Source organism: Fukomys damarensis, unplaced genomic scaffold (genome assembly GCF_012274545.1).
Source record: "Fukomys damarensis isolate Sample0158 unplaced genomic scaffold, DMR_v1.0_HiC HiC_scaffold_39, whole genome shotgun sequence".
NCBI lineage: Eukaryota > Metazoa > Chordata > Mammalia > Rodentia > Bathyergidae > Fukomys > Fukomys damarensis.
In genome coordinates, this window is record NW_022900951.1 from 106,208,993 (window position 1) to 106,235,056 (window position 26,064).

Genomic DNA, 26,064 nt, shown 5'->3' on the forward strand with positions numbered 1-26,064 from the left:
TCGGAACTCACAGCGATCCTCCTGCCTCAGCCTCCCGAGTGCTGGGATTACAGGCTTGTACCACCACGCCCAGCTGCCTGTGGTTTTAGGACTATTTGCTTAGCTTTTTGGAGCAGGAATTCGACATCTCTTATTGGGAGCTGATGGTGGAAAAAGGAAAGATTGTGCCACTCAAGAAAGCTGGTTCTCTAAGCATGAGTATCTTGTGATCAATGGGACCCATGTAAGGCATAGACATTTAAACCTCTCGGCCTTTGTCTTACTACTCTTTTTTGGGGGCGGGTACTGGGGATCGAACTCAAGACCTTGCGATTGCTAGGCAGGCGGCGTAACAACTGAGCTAAATCCCTGGTGGTCTTACTACTCTTTGTGGCAGGCATCATTAAAATGGGGAAGACCACTGTGTTGTCAGGGGTGGCAGACTCACTTTGGGCATCGTGAATTGTATCAGTCAAATCTCAGGGGTCTAGAACAGATAGTCCTTTCCAGCCTCCACTCTCCTTTGCTGATTTTATGTTGGTACACATGACCAGAGAAGGTTTCCCTGCTTCACTTGGATTCCCATACAAATTGAATGGAATGGGGCACAATGGAAACTCAACAATCTGATGTTCTGTTAACTGGTACCTCAGCACAGGACCAGTGCAGTGGCGAGTGGGCCTCATGATGATGGCCTGGGGGGGCCTCACAAAATCCTGCAGTGTCCTCTGATTCATCAAAGTGTGATTACATCACAGCCAGCCCCATTTTCACGTAAACACATTGTATTGTATTTGATTCTTTGGAAATCAGTGATCCCTGTGTGACATCTATGGTGATTGTGCATTAACCAGAATATTAGATCAACCAGAACACTTCATTCCCTGCCTGGTCCACACAATGGAAAGTTTACTGGATAGTTGCTGTCTTTAAATGGTCTGACTAACTTGAAGCTTTGATCAAGGGTGGTTCTGTTTGTCTTAACTCATGTCTTTCTTCTGCTGACCTTGCTAAGATCTGGGGATTGTTGAGTTAACAGCCAGGCCTTGGGAGAAAAATGGTAGTGTCTCACAGCTGCTTGCAAGGAAGGTGTCAGATCTCCTGTAGTGTGAAACCAGGCCAATTTTGGATTGTGCTTTTGTTGTTAGGACGGTTGAAGGAAAGAGTGGGGGGAGAAAATGACCTCTTGGCCAGGTGGCCCAGGAGGACAGGAAAGGTGCCATCACCCTCGGGTGGTCAGGAATGGAGGGGGAAGTGCCTGCCCAGTGGGGAGGAACAACTGCGGCCCAGGCTTGGGGGAGGGGCCAGGGAGAAAACTCCTCCCCGGAACTCTTGGCAGCTCAGCAGGAGGTGGGGTCAGATTAAGGGAAGAGGGCCTTCTGCCTTGCATTTGGGCGGGACTGAACCCTGCCTGTCACAGGAAAGGGACTCTGCTTTACTATTCCTGGACTCTTCTTTTGTGATGGCTCTGCTTCTCAGCGAGATTGGTGAGGCTGCAGAGTAAGCAGGAGCTGGGGAGGGGTGCCAGGCTGCCCTCCTTCACCCGCTCCTTAGCCATCATTTCCCAACCACAGAGACCTGTGGCTCTCTCTTGCCCCTCGCATGATGCTTGGCGCCTTGTAAGTGCTGAGCGAGAGTTTATGAAGTGGATCCAAGTGCTATGACACCATAGATGAATAAGGGTATGTGTGTGTGTGTGTGTGTGTGTGTGTGTGTGTGTGTGTGTGTGTTTCTGGTACTGGGGATCCAGCTCAAAACCTTGCGCTTGTAAGGCAGGTGCAGCACCACTGAGCTAAATCCCTGGCCAGGGGTGTGTGTTTTTAATACTTGATAGTTGAATATATCCATATGTCTGACTTTGGAAAGCATTTATGGGCGAAAGATCTCATTTAAGACCCAGAACAGCCCTGGTGAAGTCAGTGAGGAGAGAACTGTATCCCCGTTTTATAGAAGAGGAACCAGAAGTAAAGAAACTTTCCTAAAGTATACAACTAATAACTGGCACAGCCTGAACTCGAACCCAGACCTCCAGACTCCTAGTCCAGGGCACTCATGCCAACACCATACTTAATTCTTTGAAGAGGTACCTGACCGTCCTCTATACGTCCCGTCCACAGGAAGCATCGGTAGCTCCTTTGCTGGTGTGGCAGACAGTGACATGGGAGGCCAGGAAGTCTTCCCCACAGAAGAAGAGGAGGAGCTGACTCCCACCCCGGCTAAGCGTCGGAAGGTGAGAAAGACCCAGCGGGACACTCAGTATCGCAGCCATCATGCCCAGGACAAGACTCTGTTAAGCCAGGGCCGCAGGCATCTGTGGCGAGCCCGAGAGATGCCCTGGAGGAAAGAGGCTGCCCGGCAAATGTGGGATACCAATGAAGAGGAGGAGGAAGATGAGGAGGAAGGACTGGTGAAGAGGAAGAAACGGAGGCGGCAGAAGAGCCGAAAATATCAGACTGGGGAGTATCTGACAGAGCAAGAAGAGCAGCGGCAGAAAGGGAGAGCAGGTAAGGCTGGCCAGGGTGCTGCTGTCCCCACAGCCCCTCTCTCAGGCATCGTGGTGGTCACAGCTCTGTCTGCTCTACACCAGCCAAAGGCCTCTGGACCCATAGAATCCTGGTGCTCTGACCTCCAGCTGCCGAAGGAGGTCACGCAACTCCAGCCCCAAGCTTTTGGCTTTATGTTGAGATGGAAGGAATTTGGACTGGCCTACAGGTGAGCTGAGGATACAAAGGCCTAAGCCTCCTGGTTTCTTACAGACGTCTGAACCTGTGGGTCTGGTCACAGTCACCTTCTTGGCATGTGCCACTGCCATACCAGGCAGTTCACTGGTTGGCTTGAGGGAGTTGGGTTTGGTGAGGATAAGTTCTCTCCTAGAATCTTGGGTTCAAGAAGAAAGAGAGTATTGGCTGTCTTTCATGGGATGCCTTCTGTCCCTAAACTAAAAAGAAATACAGTGAATACAGTGGTTCCCTCAAACCAACAGAAGAACTTCAAGTAAAACCAGGCACAACTCTGTTCTCAAATAAAGCCATAAAGATTATCCAGAGGTGAAGCTTTGAGGTGACCCAAGATGGCATCTTTTCTGTTGGATCTGAATTGGGAAAGCAGGCAGCCCAAAGACAAAACCAGGCGTTCTTTGGCCACGTCAAAGGCTGTAAAACATGGTCACGGACTGTCACAAGAGGCTAATATCGATATTCTCCACTAAATACTGCTCAAGCCCATTCCAATGGTGGATTTGTAAGTGAGCAAAAAGTGCAGCTCTGGGTTCCATAGCACTTCTGCCTCTTCCCTCTTTCTCTAACCTCTACCCTTGAAGTGGTAATTGATCATCTCCTATATTGTGTTCATTCTGAGTTGCTGATAAACATCTGTGGTCCCTTTGTTAGCTAAAGCACAATAAACTCATGTTGAGTGGGTAATAGATTCTGGGTTTGCTATAATGCAAAGAAGGCTTAACCTCATTTCCGGCTCTGTTTCAGTGAAGATATATATGATAACTATCCTTATGCTCAAGAGAGTAATTGAGCTAATTTTCATCAACTGTGTGAGTGGGGACAATTTTTCCTTTCTTTTGCCAGAATCATAGTGGATTAGTCATGAATGAGATGTCAAAGCATTGGCCCCAGCCACTTATGTTAGGATGAAGAGGAGATTTTTGTATCACCAGATTTTCTCTAGTAAGGGCTGGTTGCATAGCTTCGAAGCTCCTTAGGGAGCTATTGGCCCTTGGAACCAGAAGGACCTTTGAGGTTGTCTGCCCCAGTTTGCCACCTCTGTAGAGATGGAGAGAGATCTCCACTACATTTATGACAGAGAGCTAGCTAGATATCACCTGAGCACCAACAGTAACATGGAGAACACCAGTGACCAGGGCATCCTGTTGGACTTGGGAGCAGGTTCAGTTGTTGGAAAGTAGGCCATTCTCCCTCCAAAGATGTGTCTAAGGGTTTTGCATTGAGGCAGCTGGCTTTGGCATGTGGTCCCATCACCTTCCCACAGAGATGGCATCTTCATGCAGGAATTGCCAGACAAACATATCTCTCTCCTCAGCGTGGGTCAATCTCTTCTGCTACTACTGTCTCTCAGGTCAACAGAGAAGCAGTCAACAGCCAAACTAGGCAGATCACCTTCTTCCTGTCAGCCTCATGACCTTTACTTTCGCCCTGGGCTTGGCTGGGTCCCTTCTTGACTTGAAGAGGGTTTGGGAAGAGCCACTTCTACTCCCACATCTGTTACTTCTACTCCTCATTCCTGCTGTAAAGCCCTTGTTCCTCTGCAACTCCAGAGTCTGTCCGGCCCTGGATAAAAAAGGTGCAAGGCAGTTTTCCCTGTGGCAGTGGATGCTGTAATGTGGCTTCTCCATGCTTCCTGAGGTCCTTGCAAGGCATAGTTCTGTTCCTTCCTCTTTTACCACAGCCCAGACATATTGCATCAAAAGCCCTGCTTTGGAATGTTCTGGCTAGAAGTTCAGTTAGAGACCATCTAGCACAGCACTTCTGAGCAGGTTTTGGGGGCCCATTAGTGGGCTGGGGCTACTTTAGGAAAAGGGGTCAGTGGTACAATAGCCGGCTTCTCAATAGCTATGCATAAGCTCCAACTAGATCCTCATACTGGATGGGGGATTTGTATATCTGGATCTGCCCTTGGTAATGTCACACACAAAGTTCATGCCATGGTCAGGGGAGGTGAGGTGAAAACTCTTGGATCTTAGGCTCTTCATTTCTAATGGAGAAACTGAGGCTGATCTTTTGCCAAGTGCTAGGCCTGGTGTCCAGTCCTGTGGGCAGACAGCATGCAGGCATGGCCTTACCTCAAGAGTTTGCACTTCAGTAATACAATAATGATGCCTTACTCTTTGTAACTTGATAGAAGGTTTTGCAAATGTTAACTTATTTAATTCTACCACTCCTGGAATGTATATTCTCCCTATTTATAGATACTGAAACTGAGGCTCAGAGAGATTATGGCTTGTTTCTGTCTAATCACACAATGGCCAAGCCATATAGCACCAATGTTAAGACATCAGGGCCAGCAGTCTGTCACCCTTACACATGGAATTTAGGCCAGACTCTATGGGATAAGAACTCACTAGTGGAGTTCCCAGTAGATTTTTTTTTTTTTTTATTGAGTTTATTGGTACATTTAGGGATACAGTACAGTTACATTCATTGTTGGGATCATGTACCTTTACATGGCAAGTCTTGATTCTCATTTTTTTCCCCTTACCTCTGCCCTCCCTTCACCCCCTCCTCCCCTCCCCATCTACAAACACTTTATTTTCATCTTTTCATTCTCTCACATTTTTTTCTTTTCCCTTTTTGTTCTTCCCCTACGTATCACACCTTCCCTACACCTTTAGCTCCTTTCCTCCCATTTCTAAATGTCAGTAATCTTATTAGAATCTTATGCATTGTTGCAGAATATTCACACCAGGGAAACTATTTGGTATTTACACATGTGGGACTTATTTATTTCACTTAGGAGTATATCTTCAATATGTATCCATTTTCCTATGAATGAATCTATTCTCTCGCTCTTTATGGCTGAGTAATATTCCATTTTATAGAAAAACCACAACTTCTTTATCCAGTTTCCAACGGATGGGCAAATAGGTTGTTTCCAAGATTTAGCTATTACAAACTGTGCCGCTATAAACATGGGTGCACATACTTCTCTGTGATATGATTCTTTTAGTTCTCTTGGAAAGATACCCAACAGAGGGATGGCTGGGTCAAATGGAACCTCCAGTCCAAGCTCTTTGAGGTATCTCCATATTGATTTCCATAGTGGTTGCACTAGTCTGCACTCCCACCAACAATGGAGGAGGGTTCCTTTCTCCCCACAACCCCGCCAACATTTGTTATTGTGTGATTTCTTGATAGCAGCCATTCTTTGTGGGGTGAGGTGGAATCTCAGTGTTGTTTTCATCTGCATCTCTCGAATGACCAGTGATGTGGAACATTTTTTCATATATTTTCTTGCTGCTTTCACTTCTTTGTATGAGAAATGTCTGTTCATTTCGGATGCCCATTTTTGGATCGGGTCTTTATATTTGGGGGGACTGATTGTTTTGAGTTCTTTATATATCCTTGATAATAGTCCTTTGTCTGAGGTACAGCTGGTAAAAATTTTTTCCCACATTGTAGATTGTCTCTTAGTTCTGCTAATGGTTTCTTTTGAAGTACAGAAGCTTTTTAGTAAGATGAGATCCCAGTTGTTGATTCTTTCTGCTAGTTCCCGTGCTACTGAGGATTTGTTCATAAAGTCTTTTCCTATACCAATGTCTTCCAGAGTTCTGCCTAACTTACTTTCCAGCAAGTTTAATGTTTCTGTTTTAATATTTAGATCTTTAATCCATTTGGATTTTAATTTAGTGCATGGCGAAAGATAAGGGTCTAATTTTAATCTGTGACAGGTTGATATCCAGTTTTTCCAACACCATTTATTAAAGAGGCTATCTTTCCTCCACTGAGGATGGTGAGCTCCTTTGTCGAAGATGAGGTAGCTGAGTACATCTGCATTTGTTTTTGTGTCTTCCAGTCTGTTCCATTGATCCTCAGGCCTATTTCTTTGCCAGTACCATGCTGATTTTATCACAGTGGCTTTGTAGTATAGTTTCAAATTGGGAATTGTTACACCTGGTGCCATGTGACTGTTGCCTATAATGGCTTTTGCTATTCTAGGTCTCTTGTGGTTCCAAATGAATTTTTGGATTCTTTTTTCTAGTTCTGTGAAATATAGTGTTGGAATTTCAATTGGCATTGCATTGAATGTATATAGCAGTTTCGGTAGTATGGCCATTTTCACTATGTTGATTCTTCCTACCCAGGAGCAGGGGATATCTTTCCATTTTTTTATATCCTCTTCGATTTCTTTTTTCAGAGTGCTGTAGTTTTCAGTGTAGAGATCTTTTGTTTCTTTTGTTAGATTGATTCCTAGATACTTCATTTTTTTGGATGCTATTGTAAAAGGAATTTTTTCCCTTATTTCTCTTTCTGTCTGTCTGTTATTTGTGTATAGAAAGGCTATTGATTTTTGGGTATTCACCTTGTATCCAGATACTCTACTGAATCTGTCAATTAAGTCTAGAAGTTTTTTGGTGGAGTTTTTTGGATCTTCAATGTAGAGTATCATATCATCAGCAAATAATGATAGTTTAACTTCTTCCTTTCCTATCTTTATTGCTTTAATTTCTTTCTCTTGTCTAATTGCTGTGGCTAATGTTTCCAGAACTATATTGAAGAGAAGTGGCGATAGTGGGCATCCTTGTCTTGTTCCTGATTTTAACATGAAGGTTTTTAGTTTTTGGCCATTCAATATGATGTTGGCTGATGGTCCCAGTAGATTTTTTAAAACATTTTTTTCAGTGAGCTGTAGCTGGAATCAGATATGCTGCCTGTGTGTTCTAGTTACAGCATTGACTTGATTTCCAACAAGGGAAGGTGGCAGGTTTCTACTGTCACCCACCAGCACATTTGGCCCATGGCACCTTCTGATCTTGGGGAGGTTCTGTTGCTTTGATCTTGATGTCCTCAGACAGTGACAAGGACAGTCAAATGGGTAGAAATGGAGGCCATCAAAGCAGCCTTCAATATCAGGTACTCTCTACCCCAATGTACTTGATACTTTAGCACAGCTCCTAAATTTGTTTTCATATTGGAGACAAGAGGGATGAAGAAATGGCTAAAAGAAATTCTGATTTTCTCTCAGCTAGGGGAAAATCTGTTAAGAATTGCCCTTGTCTTGGTCGACAGCCAGATGGGCTGCCCCCTGCTGGCAGGGCCGGGAGCTATCTATTGCTTGCAGAGGAGGGACTTGGTGGCCATTCAGGAAGCATTCAGTAGAAGAGTCAGCGCTGTGCTGCGCTGTATGCTGCTAGCTGATGGTTACACAACTTCACACTGCAATTCAAATCCCCAAAGTTCTCTGATCCATCTTAGGGGATGGTATTGCTTTTCAGTGTTCCACTTCTCTGACATCCATTCTTTCTTGTCTCTTGCTCAGATCTAAAGGCACGTAAGCAGAAGACTTCCTCCCAAAGTTCGGAGCACCGCCTCAGGAACAGGAACCTTCTCTTGCCCAGCAAAGCCCAGGGGATTTCGGAGTCACCAAATGGTTTCCTTCCAAACAACCTGGAAGAGCCAGCTTGCCTTGAAAATCCTGAAAAGCCATCAGGAAAACGAAAGTGCAAGACCAAGCACATGGCAAACATCTCAGAAGAGGCAAAGGTACATGGCTACCAAGGGGAGCCAGACAAAGGACAGAAGTGGGCAAGAGAAAGCAGGCTTTCCACTAGGCTTCTCCAACAGGAATCTTCACAGGGAGAGTAGGAGGGAGTGTATGGGTGAGATTAACTCGTAAGTATTAAAGTCTTTCAAATTAGTTCGAGAAGGGTTGAGGATAGCATTTGAAGAATGGGAATTAAAGTTACAGCTGGCTCTAGGGTTTGGCCCATGATGGCTTATCCTCTACAATCCTTGAATCTCCTCTGAGTTAAGGAAGAATTAAAGAATATGGTAGGATGTTAGCCTGAATAGCTTGTTAACATCCGATCAAGAAGATTTTGTCTGGGATTACCTCATTAAAAACGAACCATGGCACTTTCTGAGTCAGTCAAGGTACAAAACAGCTTGTAGAAGTCTGTATTTTGCTGTCTAGACAAAGGTTGCTTGAGGGTAGGGCTGGCTGAAGGAATTCCACTTGGGCCCAGGTTGTAGCTCCCCAGCCCACCCTCATTCCCTGTTCCTTTGCATCCTGGAGCCTAGAAATCAGAGAGTGGCCACTTACCAATCAGCTAGGTCAGCATTCTAGCACCCTCATTGAAAATCTACATTTCATTTGTGTCTGACGTTCATGGTATTGATGTTAAGGTTCTCCATTGTGTTAGGGTATGTGCTGTCCTTTGAGGGCTGGTACACATCCTCGTGCTTCAAACAGTAGCAGGAATGAGAGGACAGAGGCACGGCGTGGCACGGTATATGTAGCATCCATTTCCTCTGCCCAGAATGGGAGAAAGACAGGGAACCCTGGTCTGTGCTAAGGGATTTATTCATGTTTTTTGCTCATAATTCCTGCAGTGGCTCTTTTAGATATCTAGACACCTTTACCAACCTTTATTTACCATGAGGAAACTGAGGCTCAGGGAGGTGTGAGGGACCTGTGTGAGACATTACTGAGTGGCCCTGAGTGCCGGAGTTGGGATCTATGAAGCAGGCTTCTCTGCCTCTTGGGTGCAGAACCGTGTGCCTCATAGGCTCTGAATGGGTGGCTTCTGTCTGGATTCCGGACACACTGAGGGAGGGGGTGGTCAAGTAGGGAACACTGCAACCCTGGAAGCTTTGCCAAAAGGTGGGTATCCCAGGCTCCTACCACCCCCTGCCCTTCCCCCTGCTCTGCCCCAGACACTCACATGGTCCTGTTCCACACAAAGGTAACCAGCCGCCTGGCATTCAGCAGGACACTCTGGTGCTTCTGTCTTGTTCTGCCTGGCAGTGTGTCCGCTTCAGTTTTCTCCTGGAGAGGGTTTTGTTCTTCTCCAGGGCCTCCCTTTCTCCCTCCCGCCTTTCTTTCTCTCCCAGTCCCCACCACCTGCTCCAGTTGCCCCCATGGCACAGGGCTTTGTAGTGGGAAGTAAGGCGGGGGGAGGGCGGGAGACGGTCCTGCAATACTGAAGTGGGGCATTGGCCAAGGGCTTCTTCCCACAGGGGCTCAGAGCCAGGAGGGTGGGGAGGGAGAGGGGGAGGGCTCCCTCTACTTGTTCGTGCTCCACCCTCTCTGAGGCAGCCTCCCTTGCTGTGTGCCCGGGCAGCGCTGGCCACTCTAAAGAAAGTCACCCTTTGGCTCCTGGCTTGGCTTACAGAAAACCTGGGTATTTTACCCAGCATCCTCCAGTCCTGCCATTATATGCCCCATCCTCCTGGCTATAAAGCAGCATTATGCTTTCATAGCCAATGTCTTCCTGCTAGGGACTGTACCTCTGCCCTTTTGGGATAGGGACTGATCATGGCATCTTGTGATCTTGCAATTTATTGGAGGAAGCAAATACTTTGGAACTTCATCTTTTTTTTGATTGTTTTTTTTTTCTTAACAATATTTTTCTCACAACCAGTGGCTCTGCACATGACTGGCTTGAATCAAGTCACCACATATAGTGTGCCCAGCTCTGAGCCTGGACCAGAAACTAACAATATGAACAATATGAATCCAGAGAGCTTAAGACCTAGCACAGGAACCAGGCATAGAGGTTGAGGCAGGAGAATTGCTTGAGCTCAGGAGTTGGAGGCCAGCCTGGAAAAATGTGGTGATTCTTTGTCTCAAAAAAATTTTAAACAAAAAACAAAACAGTAAAAAAGTTAAAACAAAAACCTAGCAGGGGAGGTGAGACTTACCCTTAGCTATGGAACACTGGAAGGAAGGAAGAAAGTGAGTCTTTATGTATCAGATTAATATGAGTAAGAGTAGGTGCTGTGGATAGGCAGAGGAAGAGGGTAGTAGAATAGTATAGAAGCCATAGGCTTTAAATGAGATCTTAATGCCCTGCGGGATATGTGTGTATGTATGCGTATGTACATGAAAGGCTCTGTTACACAGCAAATCATTCTAGAATATAGTAGCTTACTGTAGTAAGCATATATTGTCTCACAGTTTCTGGGGCTCAGGAATTCAAGAGGAGCTTACTAGTTCAGCTTGGGGTCTCCCGTGAGATTGCAGGCCAGGTATCAGCCAGGGCTGGATTCCTTTGAAGACTTGACTGGGACCAGAAGATCTGTGTCCAAGGTAGCTCGCTTGCATTGCTGGTGAGTTTCCTGGCTCTGGGCAGCCTTCTTTCCTCACCCCCATGGAGCTCCCTGGAGAGCTACGTAAGTGTCCTCATGACACAGAGCAGCTGCCCTTCCCCACAGCAAGTGATGCAAAAGACAACAAAGCAGAAGCCACAGTGTCTTGTAGGACCTGGCTTTGGAAGTCACATACTGTCACTTCTGCAGTCTCGGCTTAGGTATGTTATATAGGTCAGCACTGTCCCTTGTAGGACGAGGCTACCCAAGAGCACAAATGAGGGGATATGGGATCCTCAGGAGCCATCTTGGGAGCTGGCTACCATAGACTGTTCTGTAGCCTCCAGTGATTCATGTCCCTTCCACATGCAAAGTATGCTCACCTCTCCCAAAGCCCCCCAAACTCTCACCCGTTTATGGTACCAGCCCCAAGTTTAGAATTGCGTCATTTAACTTACCAGGTTGGGTGCACATGAGGCTCCTTCTGTTTGGTTCCTTCAGTACAGCTTTTCAAGCACAGTCCTGCTGATCGAAGACCCTTGAATTAGAGACAAGTTCCCTGCCCCGACAGGCAGACATGGGAACCCACTGTAGCCATTCCATCTCAACATGGAGGACAAGGGAGGCACCCAGGGATCACTCATGAGAGAGGACTTTCCTGCCATTTTGTGAGCACCTGCCTGCTCATTGTTCTGCAGTCTTTGCAGCATTTCGTTGTCTCAAAGACCCTGCAAGGGACAGAGGGAGGTTTAGGGGTATTGGGCTGGGCCCTGGCTCTCACGGCTGATGGATAGCAGAGGCAAGCCTCAAACCCAGCCTGCCTGGTTCCAAAGCCTCAGCTCCTTCCACCATCCAAAATATGCCTGAGTGTGATCTGGGGACAGGTATGGCAAAAGATAGGAAAACACCTATGAGGTTGATTGTCGGGATGTTTTGCAGCAAGAGTGAAGGCATTAGGACCTATGATTTTAGTCAGAGACAGCTATTTCTGCTTCTCTTTGCCATTATGGCTTGCAGGTATGGCTTATCCAAAACCTCAGTAAACAGGGATTGAGGCAGGTGGAGAAGGCATACCCAGTGCATGGGGTAGCTGGGATGTCCCCTCCACCCCTGGTTTCCAAACCCTTCATCATTCTGTGTTGTGTGAGGTCAGGATCTGATGCATTTTGAATCCCCCCCACTCCGGGTGGATCTTGAAAATACTGTACATGGCTAGTGAGGAGCCCGGCCTCTAGCCTTACAGCTGACAGTGTTCTGAGCCACTTGGGGTACCATCGGCAAATCCGCACGTGGGCACAGCTGAGGTGAAATGGCCCTGGCAGCCAAGTGTCGTGATGATGGATGGGATATGTTGCCTGGCCTGACCCAGCACTGCATCTGCTTTCCAGGGCAAAGGCCGCTGGAGCCAACAGAAGACACGGTCCTCCAAATCCCCCACCCCTGCAAAGTTCACAGAACCATGTACACCTTCTAAGTCCCGAAGTGCCGGCCCAGAGGAGGCCTCGGAGTCACCTACAGCCCGGCAGATTCCCCCAGAAGCACGGCGGCTCATAGTGAACAAAAATGCTGGTGAGACCCTCCTGCAGAGGGCGGCACGCCTGGGCTATAAGGTGAGTGAGCTCTCTAAGTGGGTGGCCACAGATGACACTGGTCTGGGCTGGGAAAGAAGCTTCTTGCCTTGGTTGCTCTAGGGTTTGAGTCCAGACTGGCCTCCTTCCACTGCTCCTGCGTGGCCTCTAGGGCTGCCTTGCCCCTGTCTGATCTCAGGGTCTAGGAATGCAAGCCCATTTGAATATCATTGGTTTGGGATCAATGCAATTGAAATGGTGGCAATATCACCCACTACATTCCTAGGCCAGGAGGAGGATTTCGGGATTTTCACTGACTGTTAAATTTCCCTAGGTGGTGCTCCCTGCTCAGAGGGATGAGGGGGTAGCTTTCCCTCATACTGGCTTTTGGTGGAAGAAACAGGAGCAGGTGTGAAGGGCAAAGCTGAGCTAACCTCACCTGTAACACCTTATCCATTGGAAAAAAGGCAGGAGCACCCCTTTTGACATGTTTGAGCTTGGATTACAGTAAGCCTATGGAGGGAGATATAATTAGCCCCATTTTACAGATGAGAAAATGAAGGCTTAGCAATGTTAAATGATGTGTCCAAGATCACTCAATATTACAAATATATACATCTATATTCAAATATATATGTCAGTATTCAAATATATTTTGATTCTTGAGTGCCAGGGTAGAGGTGAAAAACTACCTCATTCACTGTGGTTAAATTACGTTGTCAGACATTTTCGTCATCTCCCCTTTTTTGTTGATGCGTGCTCTCCTGACCACGTACCTTGGTCCCCGCCCTGATGATGGCCTAGGATTTGCTCTTAGCAATGGAGTTGCTTGGTTATAGAGTATACAGTCGATTTTTTAAAAAGGCTCTCGGTGACTCAAACAGCCACTCTCAGCTAGGCTGGTCCATACAGGAGAGCTGACTTGAGAGTATCCTCCCATCAAGCAATCCATCTTTCTTGAGCACACAGTGTGGGTGTCTGCGTGGCTGCCAAGGGACACCTGGACAGACAGTGATGACCAGTCCCTGCCCTGCCTGCTGAGCCCAGCGTCCAGGGATAGTACTTAAAACAGTTCCTTCTTTCTTGTTCTTGAATTACCACCAGAAGCTGCACGCACCACCGCATGTCTCATTTCCCTGCCCTGGGCCTAGCTGCCAAAGTACCAAGAGTTCAGGTCTGGGCATGTAAGCTCTGGGTGGCAGGGCAATGTCTCTGGGGACTGCACCCCAACAACAACCACGCAAACAAGTGTTCTTGGCCATAAGAAATGTCTCCCTACTGCCAAATAAACTGCCTGGTGCTGGCGGTGTCAGCTCAAGACTAACTGGGTTCACAAAAGATTTTGAGACATATCAGTCAGTCCATGGTGTAAAGGGCTGGCTCGGAGGCTCTGTGACCCTTGGAGGCTTTGAGTCTAGCTAGGATGACTAAGAATTAGACTTCCCTGGTCATGGAGCTGTCCCTGTCCCCACAGGATGTTGTTCTGTACTGCCTCCAGAAGGATAGTGAGGACGTGAATCACCGAGATAATGCTGGCTATACAGCCTTGCATGAGGCCTGTTCCCGGGGCTGGACTGATATCCTGAACATCCTACTGGAGCATGGGGCCAACGTGAACTGCAGCGCGCAGGATGGCACAAGGCAAGTACCCGGCATCCAGCGCAGCCCTCACTCGAAAGAACTCACACCAGCCCCAACCTTTTCAGCATGCCAAGCTGTGAGCTGCAGGGAGGCCAGGCAGCCTTTATAAAGCCTTCTGTGCACTGTAGAGGCAAACAGTTGAGGGCAGGAGCTGATGAGTCCCTGAGTGGCCAGTCAGTCTGCCTTGGTTATTAAGGGCAGACTGAGGTTGTCCAGGGGTCATTCTCTCCCACGCAGTTGTTGCCAGGAAGACTTCTCAGCCTTCCTTCATATCCTCCTGGAGGAGGTACCTGCCTTAGGAGGAGTCTAGGAACTTAGGAACTAACTGGGAAGCTGACCTTAGGGTAACATTACAGATTTGATTTTTCTAATTTGATCTTTATGCACTTAAAAAAATATACCTGCTGTGTCTTAGAGAAATTTACCCACTCTCTGCTGTTCTGCCAGAGGACCTACTTCCTGGGCAGAATAGAAAAGAGTTATATACCAAGTAGGAGGATGCAGACCAAAAGGCCAGGCTCTACCTGGCAGTTGGTGTGTGGAGCCCCCCTCTGCCCATCCTTGCTCTTTGGCAGTCACTTGGGTCCTTCCATTCTTGGTTTTGTTTTGTCTTGGTACTGGGGATCGAACTCAGGACCTTGCACTTGGGAGGCAGGCGATGGCACCACTGAGCTAAATCCCTACCCCTGGGTCCTTCCATTCTTGATCCCTGTATTGCTTTAACTTTTACCTCCATCAAGGTCTTGTTTTCTTCTAAAATGCAGAACTACCTGTAGAGCTGCACTGTACCCTAGGGACTGTCCCCATATGTTAGGGGAATGGGAGGGAGGGAGGGAGAGAGAGACAGAGAGGCCGGGGAGGGAGAGAGAGAGGATAAATAAAAGGCTGCAGAAAGAGGAGAAGAAGGTGGGCAGATGATATGGGGGGTTACAGGCCAGAGGTGCTTCCCTGACCTAAGTCTTAGCACATATTACTTTAATAGGTTATGCGGGGTCATGTCCCTTTTTTCCCTGACAAGAGAGCCCAAAGCTTAAACATCACAGTTCCCATGTGGAACTATGTCCCTATGTCACCTCCACAGGCCAGTTCATGATGCCGTGGTCAATGACAACTTGGAGACCATCTGGCTGTTGCTGTCCTATGGGGCTGATCCCACATTGGCCACCTACTCGGGTCAGACGGCCATGAAGCTGGCCAGCAGTGACACCATGAAACGCTTTCTCAGTGGTAAGTGTGGCTCAGACTTGCAGCTGGCAGCCTCAGGGCTGACCTTTGACTCCCGAACCTGTCAGGGGATCTTCCTCATTGCCCCGCATCCACCTCTCTACATGTTTCCCTCAGCCTCTCAGACATCCCTAGCTACTTTTAAAAGCCTGGTGGCTGTGAGTGTCCATATTGCATTCGCTTCAGGACCCTGGTACTCCAGAGGGACCCATTCACTGCTGGGTGTCGAGGTAGACCACCGTGTGGAGGGAGAGACAGCCGCCCCACTAATAGATCTGCTTGGGGCCAAATGTGTTTACCTGTGCTATGAATGAGATGTGAGTGGCAGAGAAATGACTCAGCATTTTGTTGTTTGTGACCAAGTGGAACCCTAGGACCCTCCCTGAAAATTATTCCCACATCCTAGTGTCCACCTTCTTTCCATTCCCCTCCCTTCCTCACCTGCTGCTTCTAGAAAGATGGCTGGTGTTCAGGCCCATGGTGAGGACCCCAAGCCTACTCACATTTGTTTTCACATATGTGGCTAGCACTGTGTATCTGCAGGTAGATAGATCTAGGTCTACTGAGCTGGGCAGGGGTGGGAGAGGGGAGAGAAGCAAGGGAGTATAGCGTGTGCATGTTCAGTAGGAAACTCTTCAGACTTGACCTTAGAGTTCCAGGGACCCCCCCCTTTCTCTCAGTGACATTACAGTGACATCATAGCTTGGCCCTCAGAATTACTTCTTCAGATTGCCCAAGCAGCAGAGCAGCTGGGACTTGGATCTTTGAACTTCCTCAGAAGCTTCTTTGTTAGCAGGAGAGCCCCTCTCAGACGAGGAGCTGACTAGCCTAAGATGGCTCCTGCCTCCCACATGGTTTTGACCCCAGTTATTCCTAAGCCCCCACCCAGCAGAGATATAATTCTCAGCTCCTACGAAGGCATTCATTTGTTTATTGAACAAAGGTTAACAAAGTAGCTGATAATAGAGGAAGAAAGAGGGACCTTTACCGAGGTTCTGATGGAGGAGGGACAGGTAGAGAACACTTACCTTTACACTGTGGAAGCTGGCAGTGAAGGGGGTGATGTGAGGTTGCCGAGGGAGGGTGACTTCCACCCAGCCAGCCTCCAGTCAGGTCCCAGTTAACCTGACAGAAGCCTGGAGCGCAGGCTTCGGGCTGGAGAGGGCTGCCTTTCCATTTGCCTCCCTCAGCTCTTTGTCCCAGGCCCATGAGGGACAAAGCATTGGGATGTTCTTTTCCCTTATTTTTTTCCCTTTGTTTCCTTTCCCCTACCCTTCCCACTTCCCCTACACCTTTAGCCCTGTTCTTCCTATTGAGCACTGGGATGTTCATTCAGGCCTGGGCCAGTGATGACTGCTTTAGCTGAGCATCACCAGGGGTGCACCCTTTTGATGCCTTGAACTGAGTATTTCTTCTAATTTTTCATCCCAGAATGACTCCTTGCCAACTCTCAGGGACCCCTGGGCAGATGGGATGATGGCTACAGGGAGTGAGGTTGGAGGCTAGGGAAGCATCCCCTCTGCCACCCTTCTTTCCAGCCCCTGTACCCGAATCTGTTGTGTGTTCTTTTTTCTTTTTAATGTCATCTATTTAACTGAGGTATTTAAAAAGCTTTTTGATTTTGATCCCATTCAAGCCATTGCCAGGCCTGACTCGCTACATTAATTGTCTTCATCTTCCCCAAGTGGTGGTCTCACCGGGCTGAAAATGGAGGCGAGTCCTTGTAGGTTGCAAAGGGCTTCGTTTCCTGCTGGCACACAAGGGGAGCCTGAGTGTCAAGAGTTGTGCCTCACGAATAGGTGCTCTGGCTTTGGAGAAGGCCCCTATTCTGAAACTATTCTGGGATTGAGTCTTTTTGTGGGGGGTTACTGTGGATCAAACTCAGGACCTTGCACTTTTGAGACAGGTACGGCGCCATTGAGCTAAATACCGCCCCCCCATTTTTTTCCTTTTGAGACAGGGTCTCTCTACAGAGCCCAAGCTTGTCTTGAAATCGAGGTGATCCTCTTGCCTCAGCCTCCTGAGTGCTGGGATTACTGGCATGTGCCACCACACAGCTCCAGTCTTCTAAGTACACAAAGGAACTCATTATTTACAGGTGTCCTACGGTGCATCCTTTCCTAAAAGAAGACGCTAGTAATTCATGCTGGTTGTAAATGTGGATTGTCTTACACAGGGTTGACTTCAGGTGAGGCCCATTTCTTCTGAGCTCAGGAAGGATAGAGCTACACTCCGTCACTTGTTCATCTGCCCATCTGTTTGTTGAGCACCTATTAGTTTCTAGATGCTATGCCGGTGCTGGAGGCCAGATAATAAACCCTTCCTACCTCATTTTCAGGGTTGGAGCTCCAAGTGGCCCAGACCCCCAAGAGACCTATGGAAGGCTTTCCCTGCTCAGGCCAAATGATAGCCAGACCTGTGATTGATTTACCTTTGACCTTTTGAAGAAAAGACCAATATCCAGGCCAGCCAAAGGAAAACAGATTCACCTTTGCTTGTCAGTGGGAAGGAATGTGGAAACCAGGGAGCTTGCTGCAGTTTGTTTGGGAGCATCAGAGGCCTCTCAGGACTGCTTTTACTCCCTCTGATGAAAAGGTTAGCAGTTTACCACTTGAGGTCACTGGTCGCGGGGTTTTGTTTTTCCTCCCGGAGACCTTTGCTATATGACCCCATGTTGAAGACCGCCAGCTTTTTGTTTTTCCTCTCCTTTCATGTCCCTCAACTGGTGACTTAGCTACAGGCGATGGAGAAGGGGATTTGGCACCCTAGAAAATACAGAAACTAATGGCTGAGGCTCACATGGAAGTGGGAGGCTCTGCTCTTACAGTGAGGCCCTGAGGTGCTTTTGTTTTGTTTTGAGGTGAGATTCATGTAAGATAAAATTAATGATTTAAAAGTGAACAGTTCTGTAGTATTTAGTATATTCACTACATTGTACAACTGCCATCTCTCTAATTCCAAAACATGATTTTATCAGCCCCAAATGAAACCTTGTACCCATTTATCACCTGCCCCCTTTCCCCTTCCACCCCCTGGCAACCACCATTCTCTGTTCTGTCTCCATGGATTTACCTATTGTAGATATTTTATATAAATAGAATCATACAGCCTGGGGCCTTTGTGTCTGGCTTCTTTCTAGTACTGTATTGACTTCAGCAGCCACTCCTCTTGATGGCTGAGTAGTAGTCCAATGTGTGTATCCCCCGTTTCTTGTATCCCTTCTCCCACTAGATAGGTATATGGGCCGTGTCTAGCTTCTGGCCATTGCCGTTAGGGCCGCTGTGGTCTTGCATGTACAAGTACTTCTTTGATTATCTGTTTTCAGTTCTTTGGAGTATATATGTAGGAGGGGATTGGCAGGGCCCAGGACACATTTTCAAGGCAAAGAGGAGAGTGTAGGACTGAAAGTTGCAGCTGGGTGCAGGGATAGGGAAAATCAAGGGAAAGGAAGGTCATGCTTGCTCTTGATACTGTGTGAATATCTATGAGGCAAGGGCACTGGAGCTGCCCTGTCAGGCAGGTCCAGAGCTCCTCCTAGGTGCTGCTCCTGGGCCCCTTCTCTCCTGCCAGTTCACCTGCGTGAGAGAGATGCGAAGGCAGTACAGAACTGGAGGAATGTGTGGGGTCAGGGGTGGCTCTAAAGGCAGTCCCTAGAGAGGAGCCCCAGGAATGTGGTGAGCACATGCTCTGATGGAACCCGTGTGTGACCTCTTGCAGGGAAGGGGCAGCTTCCTGCTTGAGCGAGCACTTAAGAGTCTCACCTGCCATAATCCTCTCGCTCCCTCTTCCCCCACATGACTATTAGCTCTTACCATGTGCCAGGCGCTGGATTTAGGTGCTAGGGAAGCAATAGCGAACAAGATAGCATGGCCGCTGCCTTCTAGGGACTTAGGTGCTCCTTTCTTTATCTTCCGTGAACCCAAGCACAGGGCTGGGCCTGGAGTAGACGCCTATCTACCTGACAGATGCTCCTGGAAGGAGCTACTGCTAACTCTCAAGTGGTACAGAGCACAAGAGAGCACAGCAGCTGGCCGTGGTTAAAGATCACATGTGTATGACTGGTTGCTTGCCCGTTACTTTGAAACCTTTGCTCTGGCTGCCTTTCCTACTGTGGGAAACCCTTCGACTACTAGAAGACAGGGGGAAAAAAAAAAGAGTAATTTCAGCTGTTCACAACAGCTAAGCCTCTTTCTTCCTGCTAGGATGACCAGAGGCAAGGGACAGCAGGTAGTGCTGCTGTTTTCCACTGGAGAGTTGAGCATCAAGAATGGCTGCCAGCTCCCTCCAGGGAGCACATCACCTGTGCCCTTCGAACTCTCCTGTCCCATTATCTAGGTGTCACTTAAGGGCTAGTGGCAACCATGCACAGCTAAATCAGTGGCATTTTGGCAGCTGCTGGGCCACGCACACACACAGATGATGTCTAGTTAGGAAACAAGGAGGCTGAGGGTAACCCAAGATCTGTTGGTGAGGCCAGAAAGTGAAAGGAGATTTTAAAAGTTGTTTTACTGTGGTAAAATATACATAAGTTTGCTATTTTAAAGTATATAGTTGAGTGACAGGACATTCAACATTGTACAACCCTCATGGCTATCAAGTTTCAGAACATTTTCCTGTCCCCGTTAGCAGCCACTGCCCATTCCCCTCTCCCCTAACCCCTGTCAGGGCCACCAGTCTGCTTTTGGTCTCTGGGGACTTGTCTATTCTGGATATTTCATGTAAACAAAATAATGTAGTATGTGGCCCTTGTGACTCTTTCACATAGCATGATACGTTCAAGATTTGTCCTTCTTGTGATATGTATCAGTATCAGTATTTTGTTCTTTTATGTAGCCTCTTGTCTCTGGCTCTTATCACTTAGCATCAGTTTTGCAACCTGTATCAGTACTTCATTCCTTTTTATGTCTAAATAATATTCCTTTGTATGGGTGTATCCTATTTTTGTTTATCCTATTTTGTTTATCACTGACAGCCATTTGAGCTGTTTCCACCTTTTGGCTGTCATGAAGAGAGCTGCTACGAAAGTTCATGCCTAAGTTTTTGTTTGAACACCTGTTTTCAGTTCTTTTGGGAATACACCTGGGAATAAAGCAAAGAAATTTTTATGAGGATAAACCTGGCTATTTTCCCCATGATTTTCAAAGACAAAAGAGAAGGAATTACACTTATTTTTCTTTTGGAGCTGGGACTTAAACCCACAGCCTTACACTTGCTGTGCTACTGAGCTATGCCCCCAGCCACTTATCTTATTTGAACACATTCCCACCCCATCGGACAGCTTGTACCACTAGATGGGACTGTCCCGTGCCACCTGATGGGACAGCCATACATGTTCCACCAGTGGTTCAGAGTCACCAAGCAGTGAGACATACAAATTATAGCCCTGCTGTGAATGTGCTAGAGATAGGTTTAGGGGTGCATGCCTGTAGTTCCAGCTATTTGAGTGGCTGAGGTGGGGAGGATCACTTGAATCTAGGAATTCGAGACCAGATTGGGCAACTAGTAAGATCCTTATTTCAAAATAATAAAAGCTAGCTATGGTGTCACATGCCTGGAATCCCAGCACATGGGTGGTTGAGGCAGGAGGATTCTGAGTTTGAGGTCAGTCTGGGCTTCATAGCAAATCCAAGACCAACTAAGCTAAATAGAAAGACCCTGTTTAAAAGACAGAATACAGAATATCAGAACACAGAATGTCAAATATAGAAGACAGGATGGTGGTCAGTGACCATGTAAAGAGAGATCTCTTAAAAATAATAAGGGACCATGAGAAATCAATCCATCAGCTCCTAGATGATGCAAAGAAGACTAATATAAAATTAATAGGAGTCCAAGAAAAAGCAGGAGAAAGCACAAATAACATAAAAAACTGTTCATAGACATAATAGCAGCAAACTTCCCAAACAGAGCAAAATAACTTGACATACAAATAAGTGAGGCACATAGGACTCCAACTAGTTATGATTTTAAAAAATCTACCTATATGTATAATAATCAAGACCCCGGTACAAAATACTATAAGCAGTTAGAGAAAAAAAACTACACGTAGAGAAAATCCCATTAGAATCACAACAGAATTTTCAACACAGAACCTCAAGTGAAGGAGAGCCTGGAGTGACATATTTCAAGCTTTAAAAGAAAACAGCCTCCAACCTAGGCTGATGTACCCTGCAAAACTATCTCTCAAAATTGATGAGGAAATAAGAAACTTCCATGACAAAGAACACCTGAGAAATTTCATGACTACCAAACCAGCACTCAAAACAATTTTTTAAAATATCCTAGAAAAAGACAATGAAGGTCACAACTTCATGAGGCCCAACAGAGCAAATCCAATAGGCAAGAATTTAAAGGGAGAGGGAGAAGAGTAAAAAGAGCCAACAGTAGGAAAATAACATGACAATGATAAGTCAATACATATCAGTTATAACCAGCTGTTCCTCAGACAAAGGTCTACTATCTAGAATATATAAAGAACTTTAAAAAACAAGACCTCCCAAATTTAAAGACCCAGTCCAAAAATGGACATCTGAAATGAACAGACATTTCTCAGACATAGAAGCAAAAGCAGCAAATAAACATGAAAAACTGTTCAACATCACTGGTCATTTGAGAGATGCAGATGAAAACAACACTGAGATTCCACCTCACCCCACAAAGAATGGCTGCTATCAAGAAATCAACCATGGGACCGGGGATTTAGCTCAATGGTTCCGCCACCTGCCTCGCAAGCGCAAGGACCTGAGTTCGATCCCCAGTACCAAAAAAAAAAAAGAAAAGAAATCAACCAATAACAAATGCTGGTGGGGGTATGGGGAGATAGGAACCTTTCTTCATTGTTGGTGGGAGTGCAGACAGGTGCAGCTACTGTGGAAATCAGTATGGAGATCCCTCAAACAACTAGGATTAGAAGTTCCATTTGAGCCAGCTATTCCCCAGCTGGGTATCTTCCCAAAAGAATTTAAAAAATCATACCACAGTGCAAGGACCTGAGTTCGATCCCTGGTACAAAAAAAAAAAGAATCATACCACAGTGATATATGCTTACCCATCTTTATAGCAGCACAATTTGTAATAGCTAAAATTTGGAGACAGCCCAATTGCCCATCAACTGGAGACTGGATAAAGAAGATTTTTTAAAAAAATAAAATGGAGTACTACTCAGCCATAAAGAATTATAGCTAAGTGGATGCACATTGAGGCCTTACTCTTAAGTGAAATTAATAAGACACACGTGTAAATACTGAATAGTTTCTCTGGTGTGAAAAACTAAAAGTGTAAATAAAGATAAAAATGTATAATTGATACTGTGTAATAAGAAAAGGTCTAAGAGAGTAGAGGAATTAGGAGGAATAGGGGAAAGGTAAAAAAGGAAAAGAAAAAATATGTAAAAAGGACAAACATGGAAACAATGTCGTTGTAAACAGGGAAGGGTAGAGGGAGTGAAGGGAGGGCTGGGGAATGGGGAAAAATGAGAACAAAGATAAGTGTTGCAAAGATACAAGATCCCAATGATGAATCTAACAGTATTGTATACCTAAATTGTACCAATAAACTTAATAAAGATAAAAAAATAAATAAAAGTATAATAAGGAAAGCTCTAGAAGGGTGAGGCAGGAAGTTCTCAAATTTGAGCCTAGCCTGGGCAACTTAGGACTTAGTGAGACCCTGTCTCAAAATAGAAAATGAGAGAGAGATGGGGGTGGGGGGACGAACAGAGAGAGAGGGAGAGAGAAAGCAAGAAAGCACCAGACAGACAGACAGAGACACATATCATGTAGAGAGAGGTTTTGATTGGATCTGCTAACATTGGAACCAACAGGGAATGAAAATGTTGGGTGAGCCTAGGATTCTGTTTGCAGAGGAATTCCCTGTGCAGTTTGAGGCAGGGGTCCTAAAACTACATGCCTTTGGGCTGATATATAAGAGGGAAGAGGCTGGGTGGGGACTAAAGCTCGCATATGCATATGTCGCAGCTCCCTCTAGCCAACTGTTGACATGCAGGAATGCAGACACAGTGTTGCCAGATCTGATTGGGGGGGTGAAAAGTTGGAAATCCAGATTTTTAAGTGAAATCTTGAAGTTTTAAATTGTTGGAAGTTAAATGTTTTTCTTGTATTGAACATTAGGCCAAACACGGGCAGTTGGTGGGCTCCATTGGGCTTCTGACTGGTGCTTTGCATCCTCGGACTGGCAGCAGAAATTGGGTCACTCCAGGCCCCTCCTTGACACTTCTTCCCTCCTCCCATCCCCCAGCCGCATGCGTGGAGCGCCCCTCTCCAGCCTTACCTCCTGGTCTCACTGCCTTCTCTTCTTTCCTCAGATCACCTCTCGGATCTTCAGGGCAGGGCAGAAGGGGATCCAGGTGTATCGTGGGACTTCTACAGCAGTTCTGTGTTGGGTGAGCTTTAAGTGGGAAGAACCTAACCTTCCTTGTATGTGGCTCAGAGATGTAGGATTTGGTTTGGGTTTTACTGATTCTTCAAGATAGGAGTCATCCTATGAGGTCGCCTTCTTCACTTGCAGTAGCCTTTACAGATCCCTTCAGCCCAAACCCTCTTTCCACTAGACCTCCAAGTCAGTTTGCCTGAATCACAAGATGTAACACTGATTTGGACAAAGGCATCCCTCCTTAGTCCACTACCACCCCCACCATGGGTACTTTTAAAATTCTCTCTTCTTAATCCCACCAGAAGGCTCCGTAAGTACTATCATCACCTCTTCTGGTATCGCTCACACTCAAGAGGGCACCGAAGCATTTGTCAGCCACCATTCCCTCCCTACCCCACCCCCATGGTGCACACTTAGTTTTTGAGATAGCTGGTGTCCTACAGCCCCTGAGCCTCCTACCCCAAGCTTCATTCACTCTTGGAAGATTAGTATGATTTGCCTGCAGTGGGCCAGGGGCTAATAATTAAGGGAAGTCCCACTTCTAAGCTTGGAGGAAACTGGGGTAGCCAAAGGTTGGGATGGAATACAACAGGCTGCATCCAAAACAAACCCCAAATCTGGGGCTGGGGAAGGAAGCATCTGAGCCTCAGGCTTCAGGATCAAGCAGGGAGGCTGCTTGGGAAAGCTGCAGCCAGGGAAGGGCAGGTGTTTTTACCTTGTGCTTGACTGCTTCAAGTATCTTCAGGCTTCCATCTCCAAGAGCCAAGAAGCTCATCCTTTGTGTCACCTTGCTTTTTCCAGTCAGAGGGTGGAGGAGTTTAATAAATCTTTGGCCACAAAATACTTCCTTCCAGGACTGGAACTTTTACCTGTCCTCCCAACAATGCAAACCATGGGATCAGCAATCCTTGGGCCAGCCAAAGACCCATGGCCTTGTTGCTTATTTCCTAAGCACCCCTTCATGTCCCTTTATCTGGTTGGAACATTTCTTCTCTTCAGTTTTGTTCATGTAGTGGAGTCTCAATTCACTATATATTATCCTTACAGAGCAAAGAGACAGGTTTGCCTGTGACCTCCTGCACAACCCTCCTGGGAGCGCTGATCAAGAAGGAGATGATGTGGAAGAGGATGATTTCATGTTTGAACTCTCAGACAAGCCTCTTCTCCCTTGCTACAACCTCCAAGTGTCAGTGTCCCGCGGGTAAGTGTCTGAGAGATCCACAGGGACTGAGTACCCAGATCCTGGCAACCCTTGGCCCCCACTTCTGGGAAGGTGAAGCTCTCTGGGAAGAGGCAAAGGCTGGCGCTTAGGAAAGATCAAATGTGACAAGGGTCAGCCTGATCTCCCAGCCCCGTCTGAACATAACTTGAGTTCAGATTAAAGGTCTGTGGACCACTAGATCCACACTGGCAGCTGCATGCATTCCCTGAATCCCCTTTGTGCACTGGGTGTAAGAGATTATCTGGGAGATATTTGGGCTGATGAACTATTAGAATCCTTGGAACATTTTTGTGGTTTCTGGAGACAGGCAGACAGAGTATTTGCAATTGAGATTCTTGGAAAAGCCAGGACATATGGTTGCCATAGCTGTGGAGCCACTAGGGTCCTTAAGCAATCCACAGCCTGGTTTCTTGTAGCCTTAATGTTGGCAAGGTGATGGCATCGTGCTGCCAGCTCATATGACTGTGTATGATAATGGGAAGCACCTGTTCACAGAGACTAGCGTAGAGCTGACACCTAATATTAGATGGGACCCAACTGGTTCTTTCTTTGATGGGTCAGAAGGGAGTTCGACAGCCTGCAGAACCTTGGTTCTTGTTGGGTTTCCTTGCACATCAGCATATGGATGTGCTGCTTGGGAGGATGAGAATACAGGATCGATTCCCTTTTATTCCTCTATCATTAAGTATTTTTCACCCCTTTGTCTTTTTTTGTTTGTTTGTTTGTTTGTTTTTTTTGTACCGGGGATCGAACTCAGGACCTTGCACTTGCCAGGTAGGCACAGCACCGCTGAGCTACATCCCCTGCTCTAAGTATAAGCTTGCCTTTTTTTTCCCATACCAGGGATCAAACTCAGAACCTTGCCCTTGTCAGGCAAGCGTGGAACCACTGAGCTAAAAGGATTATTTTTCTTTGTTACCTATTTTTTTTTGGTTGTTTGGGATTTTTTTTTAGTGAAGTTTTACATTTATTAAAGGTAGGAAAATAAACATGTGCTGCAGAGCAACTATGGGCCAATTAAAAGTAGGAAAAGATGTATATTCTACAAGGTGAGAAGAGACCACTGTGAAGGAGAGTACAGTGGCCCTTGATACCTTGTCTAAAAATATCAGACCTTTTTTTTTTTTTTTGAGATGGGATCTTGCTGTGTTGCCCAGGCCAGTCTCAAACTCATGATTCTCCTGCCTCAAGTAGCTGGGATTCCAGGTATATGTCAGTGTGCCCAGCTCAGTCAAACTCTATTTCTTTTTGTTTGTTTTGC

The 26,064-nt window shown here is 46.6% G+C and overlaps 1 protein-coding gene across 1 annotated transcript in view; it reads left to right on the top strand.

Annotated features, from left to right (window-relative positions):
• Positions 1–26,064, top strand: part of Bcorl1 (BCL6 corepressor like 1) — a 65,049-nt gene that overhangs the window by 32,985 nt on the left and 6,000 nt on the right. The window contains exons 8-14 of the mRNA XM_010608004.2: positions 2,097–2,483; positions 7,987–8,210; positions 12,146–12,367; positions 13,800–13,966; positions 15,048–15,193; positions 23,514–23,591; positions 24,629–24,782. Of these exons, the coding sequence (XP_010606306.1) occupies positions 2,097–2,483; positions 7,987–8,210; positions 12,146–12,367; positions 13,800–13,966; positions 15,048–15,193; positions 23,514–23,591; positions 24,629–24,782 (1,378 nt within the window). The remainder of the gene's footprint in view (positions 1–2,096; positions 2,484–7,986; positions 8,211–12,145; positions 12,368–13,799; positions 13,967–15,047; positions 15,194–23,513; positions 23,592–24,628; positions 24,783–26,064) is intronic.